Source organism: Seriola lalandi, unplaced genomic scaffold, assembly GCF_002814215.2.
Source record: "Seriola lalandi dorsalis isolate HSWRI2012SDOR001 ecotype SW California unplaced genomic scaffold, Sedor1 jcf7180002054840, whole genome shotgun sequence".
In the NCBI taxonomy this organism is placed as follows: Eukaryota; Metazoa; Chordata; class Actinopteri; order Carangiformes; family Carangidae; genus Seriola; species Seriola lalandi.
In genome coordinates, this window is record NW_019525393.1 from 969,635 (window position 1) to 996,073 (window position 26,439).

Sequence of the window (26,439 nt, forward strand, 5' to 3'; positions counted from 1 at the left end):
TTTTTTTTTTTTTGTCAGCATTACAAAGTTCTGCAGTGTCACAACTTTTTGGGAAATATTGCCTTGTTTTAAACCACAAAGCTGAAATAAGACAGCTCAACTAGTAACAACACTGACATTTGGACACATTTTCAGGCTGATGGAGAAAAGAAGTCATTCTTTTCACTGCAGGATGAAAAACAGACTAGTGCCCCCCTATGGCCATTTACTAACAGACGATGGATATGTCACTTGACTTTAAATAACTGCCTATCCTTACAGCCAGAGGTGGAAAATAAAAGATAGAAGCAACTTTTAAATAATAGATTTTTGCCTAATTTAGATCAAACAGAGCAATTAGAAGTATTATTTTCACAGGAAAAAAAATCTGTAATGTTGGTTTAGAATGAGTATGTGTTATAGTTATATACTGAACCATTACTATGACTATGAGAAAGTTTTTAATTTAATTACAAGCTAAGAAGTTACCCAGACAGATATATCCACCTTTTAACAGAAGGTTGACGTAGGCTGATCTAACATCTAACAAAATTTCTTTGGTAAATACGGTAAATAGAGTAAGGTTAAAATGTAAAACAATTCAAACCACAGCACCATTTTTAGATCTAAATATCAGGGTGAAAAGTTTATCTTGTGTCTAGGCTGCATGTACCTCAGTAACAAAAAATGGTTTTATTTTACAACTTTTATCAGCATCCCCAGGCAGTGAGTTAGTAGCCAGAGTAAAAACTGAGAGGAACAGGATACAAAATATGAACAATTCAACAGAGCCGATCTGTCACACATTTTAACCAAGTCCTTGACAATGCTTGGAGCCAGCTCACTGAAGCCTCTACAGCAAGATAAATACTTAATGGCTCTCCAAAAACCTTTTTGGACTATTAAGACTGTCAAAAAAGACTAAAATGTATCATTGAGTGCTCCGATTCCTCAATTGCCTAAAATGGACTCTTGACATTTTTGCCAAGACTTTGTGCCTTTCATGTGTTAAATTTGAAATCTCGGTAATGGACTGAGGATGACTGCAACCTTTTATTCTAAAAACTCTATTAATCTCTTTATACTAATAAAGTCATTATAAACAAAATGACCATGTCATTTTAACACTGATCATCATCATTATTATTATTTGTTCTACAAAGTGCTTCATGTCCTATTTAACAATTAACTTAGTCTCTACTGGGTACATCAATGTAACATATTCCCTAATATTCTAGGCTGTGTGTACTTTAACATACACATTTGTCTTGCAACTACCACAAAAACCTGACTTAGAATTTACTTATAAAGGCAAACACAGCGTCTTTGTTCTGGCCTGGCAGGCTGTAAGATTGAATAAGTATACTAAGGAGATTAATGGTTACACAACAAATTGGTGAAATTCCACCTCTTTCTTCCATAGGGACAAGTTCTTACACATAACTTAGCCTGCTGTGGTAATAACCTTTTCTTCCCACATGGTTCCCCAGCTTGTTTTCTTCAGCATGACTCACAAGTGTCAAAGTAAAACGCTCGCTGTGAGGTCTGCTGATTGACAATTATGTCAGCTGTAGGAAAAGGCAGGCTGTGGCATTGTCCTTGTTAGAAAAAGCATAGGAATCTACATCATTACATGCAAACTTTTGTGGGAAATAATCAATCAATGCTACTAAACCTTAATTACATCAATTAACAATTGGTGGCTGTTTTATGAAATCCTCCATCCACCGAGTATGTTCTAAAGTTAGATGCCGGTAATAAGGTTTGAATTATGCTCAGCAATAATTTCGTTTCTAACTAAAATGGGTAAATGATCCACATGTACATCCCCCCGCACACCCATCTTTCATTCACTGCAACCCATCATTCTTCTTTCCTCTCACCAACCCCCGTACTTCCTGGTTGCTATTTATTTGTCTAATCTATCAGGACAAGGCACTACCAGCCCTACTTAATCTCCTGCGGTGTTGTGTGTCTCTTTTGGAACAGGTCTGGGCTTCTCCAGGGAGTGGGTGTGTCAGGATAACAACACAGCACAGGCCAGGTGGTGATTCATCCTCATGCTTTATTAACCCACTGCAGTGTTGTGACATATACACAGACAGAAAAAAAAGACCATAAGATGATGTAAAAAAAAAAGAAAAAAAAGAAAAAAAAAAAAGAAAAGGTGAATTGCTTGCACTTTCCTCACCTTTCCTGCTTTCCAACTTGATTTCAGTCTCTGTTCATTTACTTATCTTTTGAAATGGTCTTTATGCCTCGCTGAAAAAGGAAGAAAAATGTTGGGCTTAAATTTGAGTGTAATCGTGATCTTAATATTTCAGGGTGGTAGAACAAGCCTCGCACTGGCAGAGATCAAAGGTCAAGTCCTCAATTACTTTATGGCACCCTCTGTTGAAATACCATCACATCATTACTGGCTTTGTTTACATGGTGACATAATGGATTGAAATGGTTTATCCCCTTGACATTTTTTGTCTCAGCTCTTGGTATCAGGGCGGTAACTTAACTGTGACTTTTCCACAAACCTTGAGGCTGCAAAAGGTTTGATTACAGGTTTAATCTCTACAAACACCTGACAGACCTGTATTTCAAGTTATGATCCTATGAGTTGGTGATCACAAATTTACAAACCCCCATATGGAAGGGAACAGAAACTAAAGCTTTCTGTGAAGACTCACCTTTTCAGAGGATTCAGGGGCAGAATTACAGAGCTGCAACAAGAAACCATTACAGAAGGTTTCTGGGAGTGTTTGGATGACAATATCCTCACCACTCACCCACAGAGGAGGAAATATCAGGTTGCTGTACCAAAACAATGACAACAACAGGTGATTGTGTGGAAGCAAAGCTGTTCTGTCATTTCCCACCTTTGTGTTCCCTCACATCTCACTTGCTGTGGGTGTGTTCAATTTCAACCATTACTCAGTTTGCGCCTCCTATGATACAAGAGTGGTATAATTCTGACACGTTTTAACTCTATATAATGAATCTATATTATAATATGTATAGCGTTTAGAATCAAACTTTAGACATTGCGGCTATATGGTCAACTACATGTCTTAACCATAGTAAACCCACTGATGTACACGTCTCTATGCCTTGCGAGAGCTTGGTATCACAGATTATTGATAGCTGCAACCTCTGCCAAGTGAAAGCATCTGTGCCATTTCAATCAATGTCGACCCACTGTTTTGACATTTTACAGCAGTTTGAGATGTTCTAAGGTTTATGCTGGGAATGAGTTTCATAACTCTAATATCACATGCAGTAGTAGTGCTACTAAGTAGGAACCAGATCACCTGTGTACTGTTATCAACAATCATTATGATTTCTCAATAATGTTCCACAATCTGCAGTGACAGAAACAAGATCAGCCAGCTGTGGCCTGTATAAAGTGTTCTTTTGCAGCCAAGACATCTACTGTAAGTCATGAGTGACCTACTCTCCCTTAAAGCCCATCTGACCTGCTTCTCTTTTGCCATTTGAGCAAACTCTCCATCTCCTCTCTCAAACTGACCTGCTGTCTATTTGCTCTTTTTTCCTCTCCTCTTTGAGTTTTCTTCTCTCATACTGTCTGCACTTCTTGCCCTATTGATTTAACAAAGCTCCTCTCTTATAATGAAATAACAGACCTCGGCAGCCTTTGTGAAATATCCATCTTGAGCCTTGTCTGTCCTTCGAGCGGTCTCCTACACTCCTCGCCTCCCGCTTCCCTGCTAAATTTTGTTTACAACATAAACAAAATAAACATAAGGTTGTTGCACTCTCACATTCTGGCGATGTGAGGTTGGGTGTCCACAGTGTGTTTTTACAAGTATACAACTGACACAACTCTGATCTGATTGCAAGATGCAAATCTGAGCAGCAGGATGAGACTTAGTAACAAGAAATGTGCACGTTTTCCTTGTGCACAGCAGCTTTCAACAGAACAATCACTCTTTCAAACTAAAATTCAGAAAAACGCATGCATCCAAATATGTTATCAAACTTTGACACTGAGGTTGTTTAATTTCTATTTTGTTGCTAATTAAAGGAAGATTAAGCCTTTCAAATATATCACAAACAGATCTTATTTCTGGTAATGGAAAATGATCGCTGCCTCTATTGACCAGTGGGACCTATGACAACATTCTTGCCGTGCTAACAATTAACCGCTGGCAAACTGACCCAAGGGGCTTGTCATTTATTGGCCAAGACTCCTCCTCCATGGGACAGCGGGCTCTGTGCCACCTACACTCATCTTCTGCATCTGTGCCTGAATTACAGCCTCGGTATGCTCAGACGTCGTCAACACAACCTTATCACTAAATGCCAAGGCTGCAAATACAATACATACTTTTCTGAGAGGATCGGGTTCACAAACTGTCAGGTATTACTATGAACCACCCTCCCCAAATCTGTATGTCTCAGCCATAATACTTTTTTTTTTGCATTATAAAGGCTAACGTTTTCTTTGTGAGAAGCAGTGGAATCCTTTTTCATGTCATTCTAAGTAACTATGGCGAGTGCTATCAAAAAGAGAGGAATGTAAAGTATGTGTGGTCAGCACAGCTCTGAGAAAGTTGCCTCAATGAGACAGCAGAGCTGGTATGTGACCAGTGAGCGTGGCATTTACAGAGAGCGAAATGTTACTTCAATATTTTCAGTCTGGATGCCGACATGAAGAAAAGTTGCTTTTACTCAAAGCCTTGTTAAGGACTTTGTTGTACAAGTGAGGCTGGGAAACTCAAGAAAAGGTGGATGACTTGTGATACAAACTTATTCTTTCCTCTTTATGCCATAACGGGCGAATTGTGTCACTGGCAGGTGAAAAGAAGCAGCTGGTGACAACAAGTTTATCTGAGTAGCATGAGGCTGTCTACACCTTCCCCAGGCCAACACAGGATTTTGCAGGGATGATACTCATAATGGAATTAAATGTGCCTTATCAAATTTGTAAGGGAAAAAAAAAAAAAAAAAAATCACTTAATGTTTATATCTAAACATAAATTGGTGAAAGTAAATCAAGTAAACCACATCTTTTCTAACCTACAACTATTTAAAAAAAAAAATAAACAACTTTCCACAAGTAAAAAAAAAAAAGCACAATGAGTACTGGTGTGTAAATGTACAGGAATACAGGAATAACAAGGAAGAAAGTACATTCTTCGGTCAAAGTGAAAAACCGAAATGCTGTCTGCAGAGGCAAAACAAGGGTCGATTGTATTTAACCCTGTGACTTGGCATAGTGACCCTGTGACACTTGACCTTTGACCTTGTGGCCATGGTGGCTCCTTGCCCCCTCTAGTCTTAATGGCTGCCTGCTGAACCACGACACTAACAAAGCAGTGACGGTGACATAAGTGCCTGTGTGCATGTGTTTTTGTGTTTGTGTGTGAGTGTGTGCGTGCGTGTGTATGTGCAAAATTGCAGAGGGAAGCGAAAGAATGATGACGTGGGAGGAGGGTAAGACAACAAAAGACAGACTGATGGTAAGGGGGGGAAACTGGGAAGCTGTCACTTTACCCAACCAGGTTTTCATACACCATGGCTGAGCCCTTCATGAAATTCTCTATACTCTACTCTAGTTTAGCTTTAAACCAAGCTCTTCAGCATTAGGTCTCACCAGTGATCAGTGACATGAACATGTTACAAGCCTTCGGCCCCATTCTTTTAAATAAAAACAGAATAAATAAATAATCACTTGGTCCATTTTGCTACTGTGTGTAAGCTACATGTAATTTTGTCAGACCAGGCCCAGACAAGGGCAAAATATTTTGTTGTTTGCCAAATCAAAAAAACATGCGTCGACAGATGACGCATTTAAACTGTGATACTGCAACAGAGTTCAAACAGAGAAGCCATTAAATATATCCTTGGAAACTTGGCATGCTTGATGTTGATTGGAATTGAGCAACCAATCATATTTAAATACATAATAATAAAAAAAAAAACACACACACACTTGGTGACAGAATACAGTCCACAAGAAAGAGAATGGGTCCCCCCTGAAGTAAATCAAGGCACACTGCTTTGTTTAAGTACAAAAGTACAGGTTGTTTTTAATCATTAGGCCATGATAATAAAGCATTTTTGGCTTCTTTACTTAACGAAGCAGAATACCTTGATTATTAGGAGAAATCCACTCCCATTCTTGTGGGCAGTCTTGCATATTGACAGACTGTTGTCAGCTCTGTCCATTACAGTGCTGGACTTTGATTAATTACATTGCAACCCCTTTTATACTTTGTCATTTGACCCACCCTAACCACAACGGAGCAATGAGCAGACAAATATACTCCAGTTCTGAGGCCTTGGTCACGGTTAATGTCAGGATTCCTACCTAACATATTGTAAATGTTATTTGTGATTAGAAAGAAAAGAGATAAAATGAGCGTGAGAGAACAAGTGGTGTTCTGTACATTGTCTGTACATCACTTTGACCCAGTCATCCAGAAGATCTTTATGGTACCGATAAAACCTTAGCTGATAACCAATACTTATCTACTGCAGACTCCTTGACCCACACATTGATAGGAGGTGATATCTCACAAAGTGTTGACACTTAATGACATCATAGTATCCCATTTATCAATGAACAGACAACAGACACTGACTGCAAAATGGATAGGAAAAACTACAATAAAACACTGGTGATGTTTGAAACAATACAGTCTTTCATGCATACACTTCAGTTTTTTGATTTTTATTGCACACAGGCACAGATTTGAACACACACATAAAAAGCTACTGTATAGAATGCAAACTCAGTGCATGCAATGCTCCTCCCTGTTTTGTTTATGACTGTTATGTTTGCTGCAGACTTCTACCATAAACCTTTAGTCATAAATTTTGGTTAGCTAATCACTCAGTCACTTAGCAGAGAGATTAGTGCATGTCTGATCATTTAATCACAAAGCAGTTTGTTCAGTGGGGGCACGTGCAACTTGCCTAATGATGTGTTTCATTTAAGACAATAAAAATGAAGTTCTTCAGTGATATTGCAGGAAAACACAGGTAAAAACCAAAGGACTGAGCCTGCATGTAGAGTACAGTAGAGTAAATGTTACTGTGTTTGAGTCAACACTGAATCTGAATACCTTCACTGGCAGTTCTCACACTCTGGACCAAGACAAGTGATATTATATCAGAATAGGTCACTGGGCTTTAAGTACTTGTTTAATATTCACAGTTACTACTTTTAATATATTTAAGTAGTAAAAGTACCACAAGTGCGGTATCTTGTCAAAGGAATAGTTCAACATCGCAGTAAATAGGCTTACAGTGTTTGCTTTGTTGCAGAGAGTTAGATAAGAAGATCGATCGCACTTTCATATCTGTGGGATACATATGAGGCTCCAGCCACAAGACAGTTCGCTTATCTTTGTGTAGAGTAAAGGCTGGAAACAAGGGGAAACAGATAGTCTGGCTCTGTCCAAAAACCTCCACCTACCATGGCCTGGACTATTACCTCGGTCACTTCCTGGGGTCTTGTCACCGTGAGGTTGCCACGCTCACTAGCAGACACTTCAGAAAGTATCAAACTATTCCTCTAACATCGTTAACCAGATGTAGGCTAAATGAACAACAGACACTAGTGTGCATGATACATCAGTCACAGTTTGGGAAGTTTTGAGCATGTAAAAGAGAGCTCACACTGATCATCAATTGTCAACACTGCATTAACACACACTTTCTTTTGTTGTGACTAGCTGAGTTACAAAGAAATTCAAGGTCCAGATCAAGTGTGAAAACTGAAGCTCTCTTAACCTTTAAACATCTTAATGAGCCATGCAGTGAAGATGAGTTTCAGATATGGAGTTATGCTACTGTACGCTTACCCTATTAGGTCTAGTTGTTTAACCCCTGTGCCAGGTTACAGAGAGATCTGTCAGAAACTTGCAAAGGCTGGAGGGCAAACCCACTCCTTGCTGAAAAAGCTCAACACACCCAAAAACCCCACCCATCCCACCCACAGGCATTAATGTTCGTTCAAATTACCTCCCACCTAAAATACTGTTCGCCTCAAGTTAGGTTTATACAAAGTGCCATGATGCAAGGTCTCAGATTTCACTTTCAGTGTTCATCTGAGTGTACACCATTAAACACCAACAAGCTCTGACTAGTCTCGAGTGCTCATTTACTGAGAGGACTACCACCCTGTAAGTCTGATTAACCAAAGTTAAGTTTTTACAAATGCAACTTTAAGTGTGGACACCAAAGACTAGGACTATGACAGGATGATATTACCTCTGCAAATCTGATCCACGTCCACGTCAGTGTGGAGCTTGCAGTACATGACCATAATGACTAGATTTATTTCCAGTTTACCTGCCCCACATTAAAATCATCTTTCATAATATACAATCTATGACCATGAAAATTATACACATACCCTCCAACAAGAAACACAACAAAAGGGCTGAAAATCTCAGGTTTCATTTCAGTTTTGAACAACAGGCATAGCTTTGTGAATCTTCTTAGGATTTGTCATGTGTTTAAATTTATATGAGAACAAGATTTACAGCATAGAGCCATGCCAGCAGCTCTGTGATGTTTTACTTACTGTTTTCATGGCAATCCATCAAGTAGTTGCTGAGGTAATTCAGTCTGAACTAAAGTGGTTGAATAACTAACCAATTAACCAACAGACAAACATAGAGCCATGTAGCTAGCACGGCTTAAGATAAATAGATAAATAAATAAGGACAAAAACAAGAAAAGAAAAAAAAAAGAGAGTGTATTGATAAATTTCAAATCAAATTGCCGACCCATCTAACGCTCAGGGAAGACGCAGTTCTGACAAAGTTGACCACATTTAACCCCTGCAGTGTTAGGCCAACTTAGACAATGGGGATCAGATATTTACTTACATTCACACAAGACCACATATTTATACAGGAGACAGAAAAAATAACATGAGTAACTGGCAAAAATCAAACAATCCAATACAAAAGTTTTGCAATGAAATCGACAATTTAAACTGAGAATGTTCAGTTTTTGTCGAGACTGATGTTGAATCAGCTCTATGATTTTATAGGTTGCAGTTTCTGGTGTTGTTGCATCAGAATGTGTTATACTGCAAGGTGTTCCTGTTATTTTCTCCACCACCTGTATTATCTGTTTGAGACTTATTCAGTGCAAGAATGACAGTAAACAGTATAGAAGCGTCTGCTGTTATGGACCGCTTCCCTAAAACCAAAAGCCCTAAGAGCTAGGAAAAGACTGCCGGTGTTTGAACAAACCATGGAAACTATAACAATCAACGGGGGATTCTGTTTGTGTGTGTCTGTCATTGTGTGTGTTTTCTCCAAACAAACAAGCAGTATTTCAGTGTACAGAACTAGAGCAGAGGGCACTGTGCAGATCTTAGTCGACCACCTTCTCTTGGCACTGATTCTTCTTTTGTTGTGGTTCCTGTCAAAAACAAAAGGGCCAGATTTCATCTCTTCTGGAGAGCCCTAAACTACTGGCCCTCTGACTGGCTCTGATCTAACATCCGAGATCCAAGAAATTACTCAAAAAATGTATGAAAAATGCTGTATTTTAGAAAAAAACTGTGAGATACAAACAAAAATATTTGGATCTGTCCTTGCAGCCGAGTCTGTGGTGCAGTCCTGATTGTTTAAGGTTGATTTCAAACACAGGTTTGCTTCCAGGATGGGTGGAGCACATTACAAGATCATCCAAGTAGCCACCAAAATTGCTATGGAGGGGTGAGGGCAAGTATTAAGCATTTCCCCACATTCACCATTGAATATACACAGATTACTTCACTGCCTTTTTAGTGAGTGTGTAATTACTCTATATTGAAGGTCAGGACTGTTTGACTCAAGACCTGTGATTAGTGTTGCTCGCAGACAGCCTGTCCTTCAACCTGAAGGGGGGAGTTCACCGAAAGCAAAAATCGGCCCTGCTGAAGTTCATGCATGTATCTGTGTGTGAGAGAAAGTGTTTTCTTCTTCCGAGATCATGTCACATTATTGGATCTAAATGCAAAAACCTTAACTTAAATCAACATCGTCACTGATCAATGATCGCCAGCTATAATAAATATTTTTATAATAATGGATCAAATGACTATGTGTAATGTGACAGAAGTCACTCATAGTGATGATGAACCCACAGAGAATTATAACTGACTCTACAGTTCCCCTCACCTCAACACTTGTTTTAATTGCTCCCAACTGGCCAGTTGCAGATTTAACTTGATACACTTCATATTTTGCTATCAATACAGTATTTGTTTGTACTTGATTTACCTAATAGCATCATTCCTTTTCTGGATATTCTAATTTTACTACTGCTACCTGTCTGCTCTGTGTATATACATACCTATTGCACATCTGTTTAATCCCCCTTGAAGTTTTTTCTCTATATTTCTACAGTAAATACATTTATCTGGAATTTTCTCAACCAAATCCTGGCTCAAAGCATAGTGGGTCAGATGTTGTAAAGGTTGTTAATCTCTTGGGGGCAAGTTTGTGATTTTGGGATATCTAAATAAAACTGACTTGATTTGAATTTGCAATGCATAGTACAGATGTAGGTCTAAGGTTGTGATATTTCAGATGCTTCTAACTGTGGGCCGACACCTTCTGCTGTGTGAATAGCTGTTGCTGTTATCAACCTGTCTCACAATTGTTTTTTTCTGCTGCAAATATGTAAACATACAAAAAATCCCAAAGGTTTAAAAAAAAAAAAAAAAAAAAGTCAGTCAAGAGTGACCACATTTTATAAAAAACAAATGTTTTTCTTTAAAAGAGTTTTTATTCAACTGCCTTAATTGATCTGGGCCAAGGCCAACAATTCTATTTCAGGATATTACTGTAGTATATTTTTCATTTCAGAGCCAAGCAGCACGACCTTGGACCAATACATTATTCATGTGCTGTAATTTCATTTCCCTAAAAACAGCATTTGTGTAATTATCTGAGAAATCCATGTCCCAAAGAGATGAGTTATCTGCAGGGGTGTGGTTTGAAAAAAAATTGAACAATGCTTTTCATTTCAAGTTTTATGCAGCACTGGCCCTGACAAGCCCCACTCAGTCCCTCGGAGTGTGAGCGGCTGTTGTGAAGGCAGGCCCAAGCCTCTCCCTGTTCTGTGGCAAGTGCTCTGGTGTCAAGTGTTGCACAGGCATTACAAAGGCTTGTCATACATGCAAACAAGCAGGCAGAGCTTACTGACTCAACTGCCTCTTGGGCCTGGTTGGCTGACAGACTCCTAGTTATTTTGGCTGACTAGCTGGTTGGTTGACTAGCTCACTGGTTCAACCAATTCTCCTGCGCTATTGTAGAAACAGGTCGAGTGCATTGTCTTTGGACAAAGAGGCCATGCACGACCCACAACAAAAAGTGACATCAGCGCAGAGGAAAAAACAAAAACACTGCAGGGGAGCGAGGGAGCAAAGGAAGAGGAGTGGAGAGCTCCCATGCCATTTTACTCAGAAGTGCAAGGAAGCTGATATTCAGCTCATTTAAGCCGAAGCATTATGGGAACACGCTGGTGACATGGGAGACGTTACAGCTGAAACTCTCGCTAAATATTCCCAAACTCTCAGTCCACCAATGAACACAAGTGATAATCTATCAGTACATTTTCCTGTTGTACACTCTATGCTCCAAGTTTAACACGTATTATGCAATTTTTAGAAACATGAAATCTTAGAGCGTATGTTCTCTCAATGTGAAAAGGTCTTAACAGCAGCGCACTTCACTTAATTAAAAAACATGCTTTTCTTAATGGAATTCAGTACATAATTTAGCCTTATTTTATCTAGTCTCCTGATAGGAGCTTTAAATTTATTCACAGCATAAACAAATTCATAGAAATTAATAAATCCACCTGCTTATCACTCCGAGATTTTTCTCGCTACAATAGTTCATTAGGCCTAAGTGCTGCAAAGCCAGACAGGAATTATTAAATACCTGTCACATGTTGTGCAAAGCTGATGTAGAGAATACTAAAAACATAACTGCCACCTCCAAACAGTGCAGATCAATTATCAGTGGTATCCACTGAATGTTAAGTGTCCTCGTAGGTCTGCTGGTTGCAGAGAGGCCTGCTGAGAAGGACTGGCTATTTCTCCTTAATCTTGGAAGGAATTTTTTTTTCAGCGACGCCAGAACTCCTTAGACATGATTAGGAGAGGAGGGAGGAAAAAGACAGTAGAAGATGGAGCAGGAGAAGAAAGACTGAGGCAGGGAGACTGAGAAGGGATTGAAAAACAGAGGAAGATGCACAGAGATCAAGGAGACAGTGACAAAACCAGAAAGTTAGAGACAGAGAGCGAAAGTGACAGAGAAAGAGGCAGCGAAACACCAAAGAGAGAGAGAAACACCCGACCCTCATATCAGTGAAAGCAGGTTAACACAAGCAAGCAGCTGGTTAAAAAGCAGTGCTGATGGCAGTTGAGTGCGGTTGGTCTTATTTGCCTATGTATCTGCAACTGCAACACACAACACAAAAACGCCTATTGTCTTATGTCAGACAACACTGCTGAAGCTTATGGCTGAACATAATGTTGCACTTCATCAATTTGTAGCGCAACTCTTATCATAAAAATAATTTGTCCCCAATCCACTCATTTACAGCACAGCACAGGCCTCCCAGAGGTGGTGGGGGGAGGTTGGGGGTCGAGGAGACACGTCTCTCAACTCCACTTCTACTGACAACAAACACAAGAGGAACCATAGTGCTGTGTTAAAACTTACTCTCTTCTTCATTCGCATGAACAAATGATGCTGCTCTTGACAGAACATCCAGTGGGGTCTCCATGCTTGGACACCTGCGGGACAGAGGAGAGAGCACTGTGTTGAAAATGTTGACTTGGCTTTCTATGTAGCATTTTATACAGAAACTGAATTAAAATTTGATGGCTGCCACGTCATCAAGAGCCTCAAAATTGTTCCAAGGTCTAACAGGTTTCAAATGACGAATAAAGTCATTAATATTTTTATGAAGACAAGGGCAGGGTATCATTTGCATTTTTTTTGATAACCGTGCCAATATGACACCTGACTTCCAGTAAAGATATCAAAATGAGATTATTCTATATCATTCTCTTTTTTCTACCATTTTTAGATTTTCCTATCAAACACCTTTCCTGTATTTTTGTATCCTGTGGCTGAGGAAAATGTGCATTTAGACATAAACAGACTAAATTCCAATTTATTTGAAACCCTAATCTCAGATCTTTGTCTCAATTTTTCCTGCATTTAAAACCAAACCACTTCCTTGTTTTCAGGAAAATTTCAAAACACTGTTGGGAAATAACAAACCCACAAAATAAAGAATTGTCAAAATACATGATCATACCTATAGCATCTGAATTGCTGCAGGTGAAACAGTACCTACAGTAGCGCTGGATAAACCTAATTTATTGAATGACAAAAACTGTATATCTCTTACTGACCTGCATTAACTCTCACAGCAGTAATCTAAATCCTGTAATTGAACTGAATCTGGTTACAAAAACCACTTACATCTAACCAGACATTCAATCAAACATTTAGCCTTAAGTCAGGTCCAGAGGTCCATAATATTTGACTGGGCATATTTTAATTGGTGCAGACAAACATAAAAAGCGAGGCAAATGTGACAATCTATTGTGATGCAGATTTCAGGACATATTGTTCAGCTCTACTATAAAGTTGCCAAAATTCACTGGTGGGCTGCAACCACCCATTATTTTCTTCATCAATTAGGCTTCTGATTATTTTCTCAATTCTTTGATTAATTGTTTGGTATACCAGAAAGAAGTGAAATATATACCTGATGCAAATTTGCAGTCTTCAGATGTCTTGTTTTGTCTGGCCAACAGTTCATAACCCAAACATATTCAGTTTACTATCTTCTTCTATCTATAAACAAAGAAAACCATTAAATTTCTCACATTTGAGACACTGGAACCAGAGAAACTTTGCAATTCTTGCTAAAAGAATGACTAAAATGATCTGATTATTAAAATAGTTAACAATTAATTTCCTGTCCATCACTAATTGCCTACTTGTTGCAGATCTAATTAGCTCCATGACCAGCAACAACATTAAATGCTGCTCACACCATAATGCAACATCACTATTGAAATTAACAGTGTAATATTGAGTGTATGACAAGACTTATTAAGGGCCATTCTGCAGAATGATACAACTACACTTAGCGGATAAAACTTCTGTACTTTTAACAAAGTAGAGTTTTGAATTCAGGACCTTTGATTTCCAGTTGTTGTATTGCTCCTTTTAAAGGGTATACTTTTCTCATCACTGTTGTTTCATTACTCCATACAGTCTTTTATCATCATGACCTTCAAGTGATGTTTGAGCAGTCTTTAACTTTGTATAAGCGTTTTTAGGATTTTTGTCCTACAATGTTGAGCCTTCAGTCTGGCTGTGCTATGAAAGGTATTTGTGGATTTAAAAAAAAAAAAAAAAAAAAAAACGCTCCAGCGCGCTTCTCTTCCCTCTTTCTGCATTCCTGAGATACCTTTCCCTCATTTCTCCGGGAAAACACTGTTGTGAGCGAGAATATAATGAGAAAACTTCAAAATAAAACGCAGAACAGGTCAGGTTTATTCTGCCTACAGCTCTGACACTCACCGTCTGCGTGGTGCGCGTGAAGAAATGCGACAAACTTCTGTGTGTTGAGACCGACTTGGGCAAAATGAAACCAATGATATTAGAAGCAAGTGCTTCCATTTTTATTCTCACCAGCCGTGTATAGTATTTATATCAGCCTGAGTCAGTGCTTCCTTATCGGTTCTCCCTTAAGAGGTATCCAGGAAGCCTGGCACTGACCTGAAACTGGCTCAAGGGAAGAAGAGATGTAGGCTACTTGATTTTAGGTTTCTCTCTCTCTCCTCTCATTTCCTCCTTACTCAAAGCACAACAGAGAGACAGCTACTTGTTCCAAAATCCGTGGAGGACAGCATGTGGCTAAAGTGGGGGGGGGGGTTTCTTGACATGAGAAAGTTTGGGAACCCGCCAGTGCCGCTTCATATCGTGAATGAAATTTCAGCTATCACCTTCGTACATCAAGGCGGGTGTTATTCCAGCACTTTCTTCTCCACGCTGTCCCCATTTACAACTAAATATTTCAGACAGACTGACTGAGTTTGACTTGTACAAGTACAAATGAAGAGCACACTCTCATCCTACAAAACCGAAACAATGTCAAGTCACACACAACTTCATGTTTAGCAGCACATACCTCCTTCAAGCGCCACTTTGGTATCTTCCAGTATGATAATGTCCACACAAGAGGTAAATTCAAACAAAAAAAGTATAATCCACAGAGATATAAAACAAAAACAGTCGCAGCCAGACGCTCCAGTACGAGGGAAGACAATAGTAGCAGAGCTGTCGGAGCAAACTTGGTTGTAAACGAGGAAGACGAGGAGGAGGAGGAGGGAGGGAGGGAGGCAGGAATGCCTGGAATGATGGAATTCAGTTCCTAGCAGGTGGTGAAAGTGAAGCGCGCTGATTGGTGGAGGACTGGAGCAGTGATATCAGCATATATTATGATAATAAAGCGTTGCATCACATCCTCTGAAGGTGAGGCTGCTGTCACTGGGTTTGCGACTCAAACATTTTAGTGTGATGAAGCACAATCAAGTAACGTTCAAGCACCTCAAAACTGTACGTAATCACTGCACTTAAGTATATGTACTTAGTTATTTTCCACCACTAACAGCACAGTTGGGCTGTGTGTGGAGCTGTGACCTGAGAAGTGTCAAAGAAAAGCACGTGTGCTCAGCAAACAATCCCAAAGTATATATTATTAAAAAAATGCATTAGAGGCTGTGTAGATTGCTGGAGGGCAGTAAGAAAAAGATATTAGAGGAAGTGATGTCAGCCTGCCTTTAAATGATTCATGTGTCCATAGCTGATGACATTTTCAAGTATGACTAATGATGCAGTAGTGAATACAAAGGTGGATAAACAAACAATTGACAGGAAGTAATTGATATTTTAATTTGCGACTCTACTACTGTCTGCAATATGATGGAACAAAGTACTTTTATCACAGTACTGACCTGTTTTTTTTAATATGTTCTATTTGGTATTTCATATTATAAGAGGGAAAGGAGAGAATAAAACAAATATGATTAACCTTATCTTTTTTAATGGCCAAATTCTACATTCATAAATGTAAATTTAGACCCCTATTTCTTGAATTAAAAAAATTAACATACAAATAAACATTTATAGGTATTTTCATACAATTTTCAGAAACATTAAGAATGCTTCATTTGCTTTGTTCTTTTGTTTTGTGCTTCTATTGCATATGTTCTTCTCCATGGCCAAAGTAATATCTGATTAGAAATAGTAAAGTTACCACAGCTGATATTTTGACTTCTTATAGCAGGAAAAGGTGTATCTGACTTTATTAATAACAGATTTGCTCTATTTTGGTGTCCCAGGCTTTTCCTGCTTTAATATGTCAAATGTTCTCTGTGAAAAAAGCCTGTGATAAAGCTGTATAAAAATATAAACATCTTCCCAAACAAAATCACACCCTCAGAATGAATGTTTCACTTCAATCTGGCATAGTGACATATCAATTACCCTCAATATCAATTAAACTAATATTATCGTTTAAATCTAGTGTTTTGTGACATAATAAATTAGTGAAAACAATGTATATATAGTATGTTTTCATTATTTTTCTTACCATTTCTGGGTTTTTATAGACTAAAAAAGTCTTGGTACTGAAGACACAGTGATCAGACACACTGTTATATGAAAAAATGTATTAAACCCATCTTTTATAACTGCATTAGACTGCAGCAAATGTTTGTGAAGAACCAATCGATGCACCGACTGGGGGCAGAGAGGTGTACCAGTTTCTTTTTAACAATTAGACAGACTCCTCCTAAACAGCTTCTCAAGAAAGTGTGACCCTATCTTTACTTTACGAGCACTGGCTGAGAAATGGTGCCACCATCAAGAACACTATTAACACGTGAAGAGTTAAGAGATGACAGATTTGAGATCTTTGGCAAAGAGAGACAAGAGAGAAGTGTGTGTTTGAGTGTGTAACACTAGTCCACAGCTGAAAGGAAACAATCAATGCCCTCCTTTTTTGAGTACAGTGATGAAAATTGCTCATAAAGATTTCCTCACTCTACACCATATTAGCTGCCCATCACTTGTCATCTAGGTAGCACTATTCACATAGAGAATGACACACAGATGTGACACATGCATGACCCACATGAGAATACTCATTATTTCTTCATTATACTTGTGGTACTTGTTGCAGTGTAGTCCAATTAGCAGCTCTTCACCAGTCACTCTGTGTGTATGTGTCATCATCCAGAAAGGTCCAGTGTGTATTACACTGAAATGTCAGCCATAATTCAGTCTGTCTCGTAAAATGTCACCCTTTATTCTACAACTTTTATGAATTGCACGATAAAGGGCAGTTGCACAGGTGATTCTAAACTATTCAGACAGCCTTCCACCTGGTCAGTGATCCCATTCATACGGACTATGGAGTGACACAACCACAGGTTAGTGGACATTTGATCCAGCCAGAGTTTTTCAGGGTAAAAAAAAAGGTGATGGAAGGTCGATTGTCATACTGACAGTTAGAAAGACAAACAGGTTCCCGGTGAACAGGCTGGTTCACGACATCTGGGACATGGACGGCTTCCTTCTCCAACCCTTCCACATCTTCATTAGTTTCTTGGAGCTGTATGACACTGTCTTCCACAAGCCTGAGGGGGACCAGGACACACAATGCACTGAACGTTAACAAGCAAATTAAAAGAAAATGATGTGACTATCTCAGTAAGAAAGGAAGTGTATTTCCCATAATGTCATACCATCTTTATCTATTTACTTGAATGGATCAGCCTATAAAGTATTAACATAACCTGACAACCTTTAATCTAGTGCTGTGTCTCAAATTGTGTACTTCCATATTCACATTTGCTGTTTTGAATGCCTAAGTGCGTTCACACTGACAAGTATGGCGACATGCAGTGCACTTTAAGTACCCGGATGGTGAGCTCAAAAGGGTCAAAAAGTTGAGTGTAAAACGACAGACACCGCCAAGTCTCGAACCACCACTATACTTTTGTCAGTGTCAATGTCAGATACAAGCCATTAGTATGTTGGTTTTGTTGGACACTACCCTGTTGGAATTCACACACTACACCAGTTAGTATAGTGTGTACACGGTGTTCTGCATGTGAGTGTGCTGACTGAAGTATCCGATTAGAGACACAGCATAGGATTCTGTCACAATATCAAATGAACAAGAAAAGAGTTCTTACCAGCTGTAGCAATGCCTTTGATACTCTGTGTTATACTGGAGGATTTCACAATAGATGAAATACCTGAAGAAAAACAAAAGGATGTGCAAACACGCAATTAAAAACACATTTAATATCTCATCACTCTGCAATATGATTTTATGACTGCTGCTTACGGGCAGAGCCTGTATAATCTACTAACAAGGACATCTCCCCCCGCAGAATACATTTAGAATTTATTGTTTTCTGCTCCTGTTCCAAGGCTCAGAGATAGAGCTTAAATGTACTGAGGGACTCCAACAGGCATCTCTGAACCCCGGGCAAGGTGGATCCACACAGTCATCAAGCTGGGATGATAGCTCCTTATTAGGGAATGGAAATTGGTGGAACTGATGGAGTGGTGATGTAGACTTCCAACCCCTGTAGTTTGATTTTGATAAATGGTCTGGAAACAGTGGACAACTAAATGCTCGCAGCTAATTTTATGTGCGTATATGTGTATATCTTTATTTTGTCACATTCATTTTTATTCTTGTGATGTTATGGAAGCATAATAAAAATGAAGAACTTTGGTCATAGAAAAAAATAATTTATTGTTTTCCCTTTTAATCCATCCATCCAATCCACCAATCTCCATCTGGACAAGAACCTTTTTTTGCATATTGCCATATAAAGATGATCTGACCATCCATTCATTAGTTATTAACATATTCAAGATGATGAATCTTGGAACTAACTGGCCACTGGATGGCATGGGATGATATTTTTCTTTGATTTACTACTCGTTTACTTATCCATAGGTACATTACTTTTGACAATACACTGTCTGTGTTAGTATGTTGGTACATTATCTAATATTCACCACACATGATATTGGCCTTGATATGTACATCCACTGTGCACTGTATCTCAGGTCTCACTGAGGGAATTTTAATGAAACATATGGGAGTGATTTTTTTATCCCTCCACCCTTTTGTTCCTCCGTACCTTGTTGTACGACAGCTCCACAGTCCGGGTCCTGAGCCACCTGCAGCAGGATCTCCTCCACATCACGGTTCTTCCCCGGCGGGTCGACCAGCTTTGTGATCCTTTGCTGGAGGGTACGTGGCAATGCCATCAGCTGGGTAAACTGACCCTCTGGGCTTTTGTCTACCTGCAGGTACACAAGAATATTGTCATTTATTGTAATTTCTAGTATTTATAACATTAGCCAAGGAATATTGTAAGCTCAGTTAGAGCTGTTCAACTTTTGAACCCAGATCCTGTGTGAATGTAATCTTGCTCTAGGACCCTAATTGATTAAAACTAGGTCCGAATAATATGCCAAAAAAAAAAAAAAAAACGTATTGTGATTTTGGCAGATATTACAAATGAATCGCAACATGATATCGCCACTTTAAAGTTGACGATATCATTTTGATTGTAAAAAATAGAACAATGATTGATGATGTGATTTTTGTTGGGTCTTGTACCATGGTCCTTTATGTGTGAAGAATATGTTTTGTAGGCAGAGTCATCTCCGCAGCACTATCAGCAGGCATATGCACTATTTTGCTAACCTACAGGTGGCAGTAACACAGCAACAAATGCAGCAATGTGCCAGCAAAGGCGGGTCGGCTAGTAAACCTGGATGTAGACAATACAGGATTTCAAATAAAAAAAAAAATCCGCTTTGCAAAGGCTTTATGAGTGAGGCAAAGTATTCAACATCTTTATTTAGACCTCAGGGATGCATTCTGGTGAGTAACAGTAACTATAAACATAACTTATGTGTTCCCAAGAAAACTCCACAGGGCAGCTTAAAATCCACCCCACATAGTGGTGCTACAAATAAAAGCTAAGATAGTATATTATACTGTGTGTACTCAGGAAGAGGGGTTTGGCTTGGGGGCTAAATTATGCTGACTGAACTTAAACACATTCTAGGCATACAAATCAACTGCACATCAGTCTGCAGCTGGTTCATGCTTGTGTGACTTCTGCCGCACTGCCTAATGACGCACAAGGGCACAAGTGTATCTCTCACATGCAGGGCTCACAGTGCACAATTCCCCAAAGCACTGTTCATTGCAAAAGGTATTACTCACTTACATATGACACAAACAATAGAAACACAGTGCCTTGCTCTTAGCTGCTCCTCCTAACAACTTACTAAACATGTTATTCCAGGATGGTGTGATGCCTGGGGTGACGAGTAATTCCTTGGTATAACAGGGTGTGGTGCCAGTTAAATAGTTAAAAAAAACTAGTGTCAAAACAAAACTGTACACTGAGAAAATTGCAGAGGAATGAGTTCATGTCATTTAGTCTATACAAATGCAAATATACTGTATGGAAAACAGGTAACAAGAAAATCCACTAAAATCTACTGTACAGGAAGTAAGTTAAAGTTTATTTAAGTTTGTTTAAAGTTTTTTTTACATTATACAGCATTTTGGTCTATGGGTAATGCAACATGTGTAGCCTACAGCACATAATATCCAAGATGAGCTGTGGTGCTTAAGCATCCAATGAGATAATAAATAATAGGTCCGTGCTGTGCTGTGTGTGTTTGCCATGTCTTACCTCAAGTTTTCCTTGCTGAGGTTTGTAGACCACTTGAGGGCAGTCCCTCAGGATATTGCTATACAGAATCCTGAAGTGCTGAAAGTTGTCTTTGACGATGTTGGCCACCTTGGATTTGTCTTCTCCAATCACCATCCTGAAATCCCCTGCAGAGGCGAAGACAAAATATTTTCATTTAAGTGTTAATATACATGCTTTACAGTTTATCATCTTTGTTGTAGTGCCATAGCAATAACAAAGTCTGAGACATTAAACTCCTTCTGCTGTTCAGTTTCTTGTGGAAAAATCCTGACAGTGCTAAAATACTTGTTATCTCATTCATTAGGGCATTACCTCCTACCTCTGTTGTGTGGGGAAGCTACATGGCAACACTCACCTTGTCAGTATGTAAACACTTTTAGGGTTAGCATTGATTTACTTTACCTTCGTTACATCTGAAGAAATCAGCCAGGTTAGTTTTGTGTCTCTGCGTACTAGAACCAATCCAATTACTTAGAGCCATGCTCTAAGATTGCAAATAACAATCCAATATGATAGAGCCTATAGTACATGTGTATCTACAAAGTAAACTAAACTGTAAACCACACAGGTTAGAAAAGCTAACAACAGGCTTTGATATCTCCTCTGCTGTCTTTGAATAACAGCGGTAAGAACGGCACTGCTGTGTGATATACATGTGTATCTGTTTCATTTTTTTTAGGTTTATGTAGTTGTGTGGGTAACTTACCGGCATAAGAAAGGCCAGCTATCTGCAGGAATAGGTCTTCTTCAGTGAAGCTCTCTGGCAGCATGAGGAAGGAGGCCGTCACAGTACTCTTCAGGTTGGCCACCAGAGCAGCACGGAGCTTCGCATTCTCACTCTGCACCAGCATTTTCACCTGTATGGGATGGGCAAAAGCAAAAGTAGTGAATCGTTTTTGAAAAATACATTGCACTGTTTCTACATATTCCAAATACTTGGAATATGTAGTTCATACTTGTTCATAGGTTGCACAATAAATAAATCCACAATAAAATAAGTAGCTTTAGATTGCTTGGTTCTTCTGATTGATTCAGTCACAGTCTAATCATAATACTGACCGGTTTGTGAAGGCGTCCAGCAACGTACAAGGTCTTCCAGTGCATCAGGTCATCTATTAGAGACTCCGTACTAATGACACCATATTTGATTATCTGAAAGGAAGAGGGAAAGCTCATAGACCTATGTAGTTTATACATGTACAGTTATGTTCAGACAAAAAGCAATGACATATTATAGGATATAGATATTTAGATATTGAGTTTTAGAAGAAGGCAATTTTCATACTACTTTTACTACAATTATCAATTTGCTTCTAAAAATACAAAATCAATGTTCTTTTTAAATTTACATTCCCTTTTCTACCTAGAGACAAAGTTGGCCTGGTCCCATCAGCTCTACACAAAAAAGTAAATTCTGAGAAGCAGACACAGTTTGAGTAACTACAACAGGTTACACATGAACTGAGGAGATTTAAGAAGAAACTGAGAACTGGGCAGTTTCATCAAGAAAAAATGTAGTAGATGTGGACTCAGTAGGCTAGAATAAGAAAAAAAGATGTAATTTACCCTCCCATCCACAGGCACCAGTGTGTTGTAGTATACTGCAGCCCCGTGTTCATTTTGTATGGAGCTGATCATCGTGGGCCCAAACAGCTTGAGGATGGAGTAGTGTTTGCGGTTTTGCAGCAGATTCATAGTGTGCCACGTCACCGGGTCGTCCACCGCAAACACAAAGTCCAGCATGTTCTTCTGTACATGATAAAATTGAAAACAATAGGGAACATAACATTTTCTTAAGCCATGAATTAGGACACAGCTTCTTACATATTATTGTTTTTATCAGCTTGTAGTGGGATCATATTGTGGTGATAGGTTACTTATAATATATTATATTATATAATAATATATAATAGTTGATAGCAATATTGTCCATATTAACTGTAACTGAGCAAACTGCAATACAAAAAAATAACAAAATTAGTTATTCAGTTTATTGTTATTGAGGTTATTGTTACACACATGTGACAAGTTTTGTGTGATGTAATGCATAACAATGGAGCACAGAAAAACAACTTCATTATTTTACACTACTAAAATATATTTGGAATATTGTGATGCATATCAGAAACTTACCAAAATTAATATAGGGTTATTGATTTCAAATACTCATTTGAATATAGTGATGTGGATTTCAAATATCCATATTAATGTGTCAACATTCATTTCAAAACACATTGCCCACCCCTTTATGTACTAATAGTGAACCTTGTTACTAACAACATGCAATTTTCACCATTTGTAACGTCGGACACTGCAAGAAAAAAAGACAGGAAGTACAGCATGATAAGTGTAACCTTTTTGGAAAATGGACCATTAGTCTGTCTTTATTTATTGTAGCATGCTTAGTCTAAAAAGGGTATACTGTAAGAATGCTGTACAGTTGACTTACAGTATTAGGTAAGGTACTAATGAAAAATATATTAAAGGTTCGTAAATTAATTAATTAATTAATTTATTAATGGTTAACTAATTATTTAATACTGCTTTATATAGCTGTTATAAGCTACTAACTATAACAACTTTTGGGTTGCCAGGTTGTGGAGAATCAAAATCCACTTATAAACAGTGTATTTACATTTATAACTACAGACTCAATGTATTATTGTAGAACCCCTTATTAATGATTTCTTAACGTTTATGGATGACTAACCTTTGCTGATGTCTTATTCCAAAGTGAGACACCTTATATCGTTCACTAATAACTTACTAACGTCTATAACTGTGTGAAGATGACTCATTAGCAAGTGAGAAGCCCTTTGTTGATGACTTACTAACATTTATAAACTTGACCGCTTGGAGGTGCCTCCCTAATGAATTCATATGCTAGCAAAGTTTCATGTTGGAGGAGGATTTTCCACAACATGGCAACCCAAATGTTATTGTTCTTAATGACTAATAACTAATCTGTAAATCATCATTAACCGGTTCATTAACCATTAATAAAGATTAATTCATTATATCTTATAAAGTCTTTGTAAATGGTGCCTTGTCAGAAAGAATCAGACAGTATGGAAAGTGGCAGGACAGGTGTCTCCTACCTCCATTTGACCTTGGCTGGTCCCATGCTGTTTGAATACGCCAGAGCCATAGGCAAAAGCTAAGCTGATGTCCTGGGGAAACTGTGACAGAATCCTTCTGTATAGCACGCCGGTGTTGTGCAGAGCTGGAAGAGTCATTTCGAACTAGCTAGGACTATTTTTCATCAGCAACGGTAGCTGGTCTATGAGCAAGATAATCGACTAAATAACGGGTAAAACGAAGTTTTGAACGCGTGAAGTAAGAGATACATTTCAGACGTAGGGACTCGGTGCCGCCAAACACGACCGCAGACCCTGGATATCAATGTATATGTCAGTTTTATCGATTAACTTCGCCCATAAACTCAGTTTGGGTCAGCTGTGTAGCTTGACGGTCGACTAAATTATGCGTCACAGATTCCGCTGCGGGTTGAGGGCTCATGGGAAATGGAGTCAGAGATGGAAGGTAAGCGACTCAAACCGTGAAACTACTGTTGAACCGTTAAACTGCTTAATTAATGACTACTTTGTTACTTATTGTGCACGCAGCTACGCTCTATGATTGAATGTTGTTGTGAAATATAAACTGGGTAACACATTGTTGTATTTTACAATTGAATGAAAGCTGAACGACTCAAAATTTAGCCGGCAGAGGGCGGTTTTCTACCAAGATTAGCTAAATGGCAGTGAGGTTATGCTAATTTGTGAGAATTGTTGTGTGCACACAGAAGCTACATGAGGTTGTACCAGACACTTTCTGCTTTATTATTCATTGTGAAAGGCCCATGAAAAGAGTTTAAAGGAATAAGTGTCATGAAGCTACACAGTATAAATACACTCAATTGGTAGTTGGCATGAGGTACTCTAAGCTAAAAAGCTCTAAGCTAAAACAAAGGCAGTATAATACAACAGTCCTGCAATAACTCCTGTTCAGTTTTTCTCCAAACTATTTTAGAGAGGTGTTGATTTAACTGTTTGGTCATTTTGGAGGCTGTAGGTTGTGGTGCTGTTGAATTGTATTGCATAATATTGGCAAGTGTTTCTATGATTTGGTCCACCCAATTTTTCAGAAGTTAATGTTAATTGTGAGTAAATATGCACTGATACATTTAGCTTGCATTTTCTGTTTCCTTTTCATGGAGAATAGTAACATCAGTTTCTTGTGAAGTACTAACATGAGCAATGGTTAAGTCTTTTTTATTTATCAAAGAATAGTGTAGGCTCAGTAAAAGTCAGGACTGATCATTCAACTGGATAACTATTTTCTATTTTGCCATCTTAAAAACTCTCTACAATACTCAAAACAAAAGATACCAAGCACACCCATGAAAGTAAAATTGTCTTAAGTTTTTGAGATTCGTGTGAAATACTTCTGCAGCAGTAGAAGCCAAAAAGATTGTGAGGCCATCATCAGTCTTCACCACAGCATTAGTGCAAGTCTTATAGGCCTAATGTGCACATTTGTTTTAATGAATAAATATTGAATGTAGGTTCATGACAGTTAGCAATATGTCTGCAGCTCATTATGGTATTGTCAAGAGTGGGACAAATATTATCTTCTTAATAATTGCCTTGAGCCATCTTTTCAGCCAGATGAATATTGATAAGGTCACTGAATCCTGACTAAGAAGCTCACTCACTGTTTAAGTGCCTCGTCAATTCAAGGACAAGCACCAGTAGAACCAAAACGGTATTTTTTAATTTTTTTGTCTTATACTACATCATGTAAATGTTATATTAACACTTGTGATCATGGCTTTAGAGGTGACCATTAGTCCTTTCCCTCTATACATTCTGCTGGCCTCTGGCTATTTCTCCCTCCCCATAGTCTGTAAGTACTATCACTGAATTACCTCATGAATATATGATATCATCAAATGTTTTGGATTTCTATGATCAAATTGTCCTTTAGTGGCAGTTATTGTATATTTGAATGAATTAAGCAGCTTAATCCACAAAGCTGTTGAAGACATGTTAACAAACCATTTCCTATTTACACATCAAACAGAGACTGTGCATTAGCAATTATTTTGAGTTGTATTTCTGGCCAGCTTATGAATCCAAGTCTAATATTCATTCTCCTTCCATCAACTCCTCAGGGAAATATCTGACTATTTAGTGACTATGTTCATCAGCTAGTCTCTAACTTTGTCTGTCTGTCAGCTGTCTGGTACTGGCTAGGTAATGTATAGTGGATAAATCAACTGGAAACAAAATTGATGAGAGCAATGAAACTGAACCCACAGTGTAAAATCTTGCGCCATAAAGCCAAAACAATGAGCTGAAAGACTAAAACTCTTTGTAGAGCTGAGGAGAACTCCAGAGTTAGGTGATAATTCAAAACATACAATCATACAAATATTCTTTAGTCCAGCTTTTAGCCACTTGGTGGCAGTGCAATAAAGTAGAATCATCAATTTTTTAGTCGATAGGACAAGCCTGTTATACCTGTTGCTTATACATATCAGCAGCTACAGAGCAATATTATCATAATGATAATATTTTGTCAATAGATCGCTTTATACATTGTTTGCATTAAGGAAACTACACAGT

The 26,439-nt window shown here is 38.4% G+C and overlaps 2 protein-coding genes across 3 annotated transcripts in view; both read right to left on the bottom strand.

Moving 5' to 3' along the window:
- Nucleotides 1-15,336, bottom strand: part of vgll4b (vestigial-like family member 4b) — a 41,166-nt gene extending 25,830 nt beyond the window's left edge. The window contains exons 1-3 of one of the 2 annotated variants that reach the window (XM_087179445.1): nt 15,172-15,336; nt 13,738-13,826; nt 12,678-12,751 (exon numbers count right to left, since the gene is read on the bottom strand). In XM_087179445.1, coding sequence (XP_087035571.1) covers nt 12,678-12,741 — 64 coding nt within the window. In that variant the 5' untranslated portion in view covers nt 12,742-12,751; nt 13,738-13,826; nt 15,172-15,336. The remainder of the gene's footprint in view (nt 1-12,677; nt 12,752-13,737; nt 13,827-15,171) is intronic. The other variant, XM_023426821.2, reaches the window with a different exon arrangement.
- A 1,361-nt stretch (nt 15,337-16,697) lies between these two features.
- tamm41 (TAM41 mitochondrial translocator assembly and maintenance homolog) lies at nt 16,698-24,293 on the bottom strand. The gene is made up of 8 exons (XM_023426783.2): nt 23,908-24,293; nt 22,376-22,558; nt 21,869-21,961; nt 21,516-21,666; nt 20,789-20,934; nt 19,211-19,376; nt 18,245-18,307; nt 16,698-17,683 (listed from the first exon to the last, which is right to left on the bottom strand). The coding sequence occupies exons 1-8, from the start codon at nt 24,043-24,045 to the stop codon at nt 17,592-17,594; spliced, it is 1,032 nt and encodes a 343-aa protein (XP_023282551.1). The 5' UTR covers nt 24,046-24,293; the 3' UTR covers nt 16,698-17,591.
- Between the last annotated feature and the right edge of the window lie 2,146 nt (nt 24,294-26,439).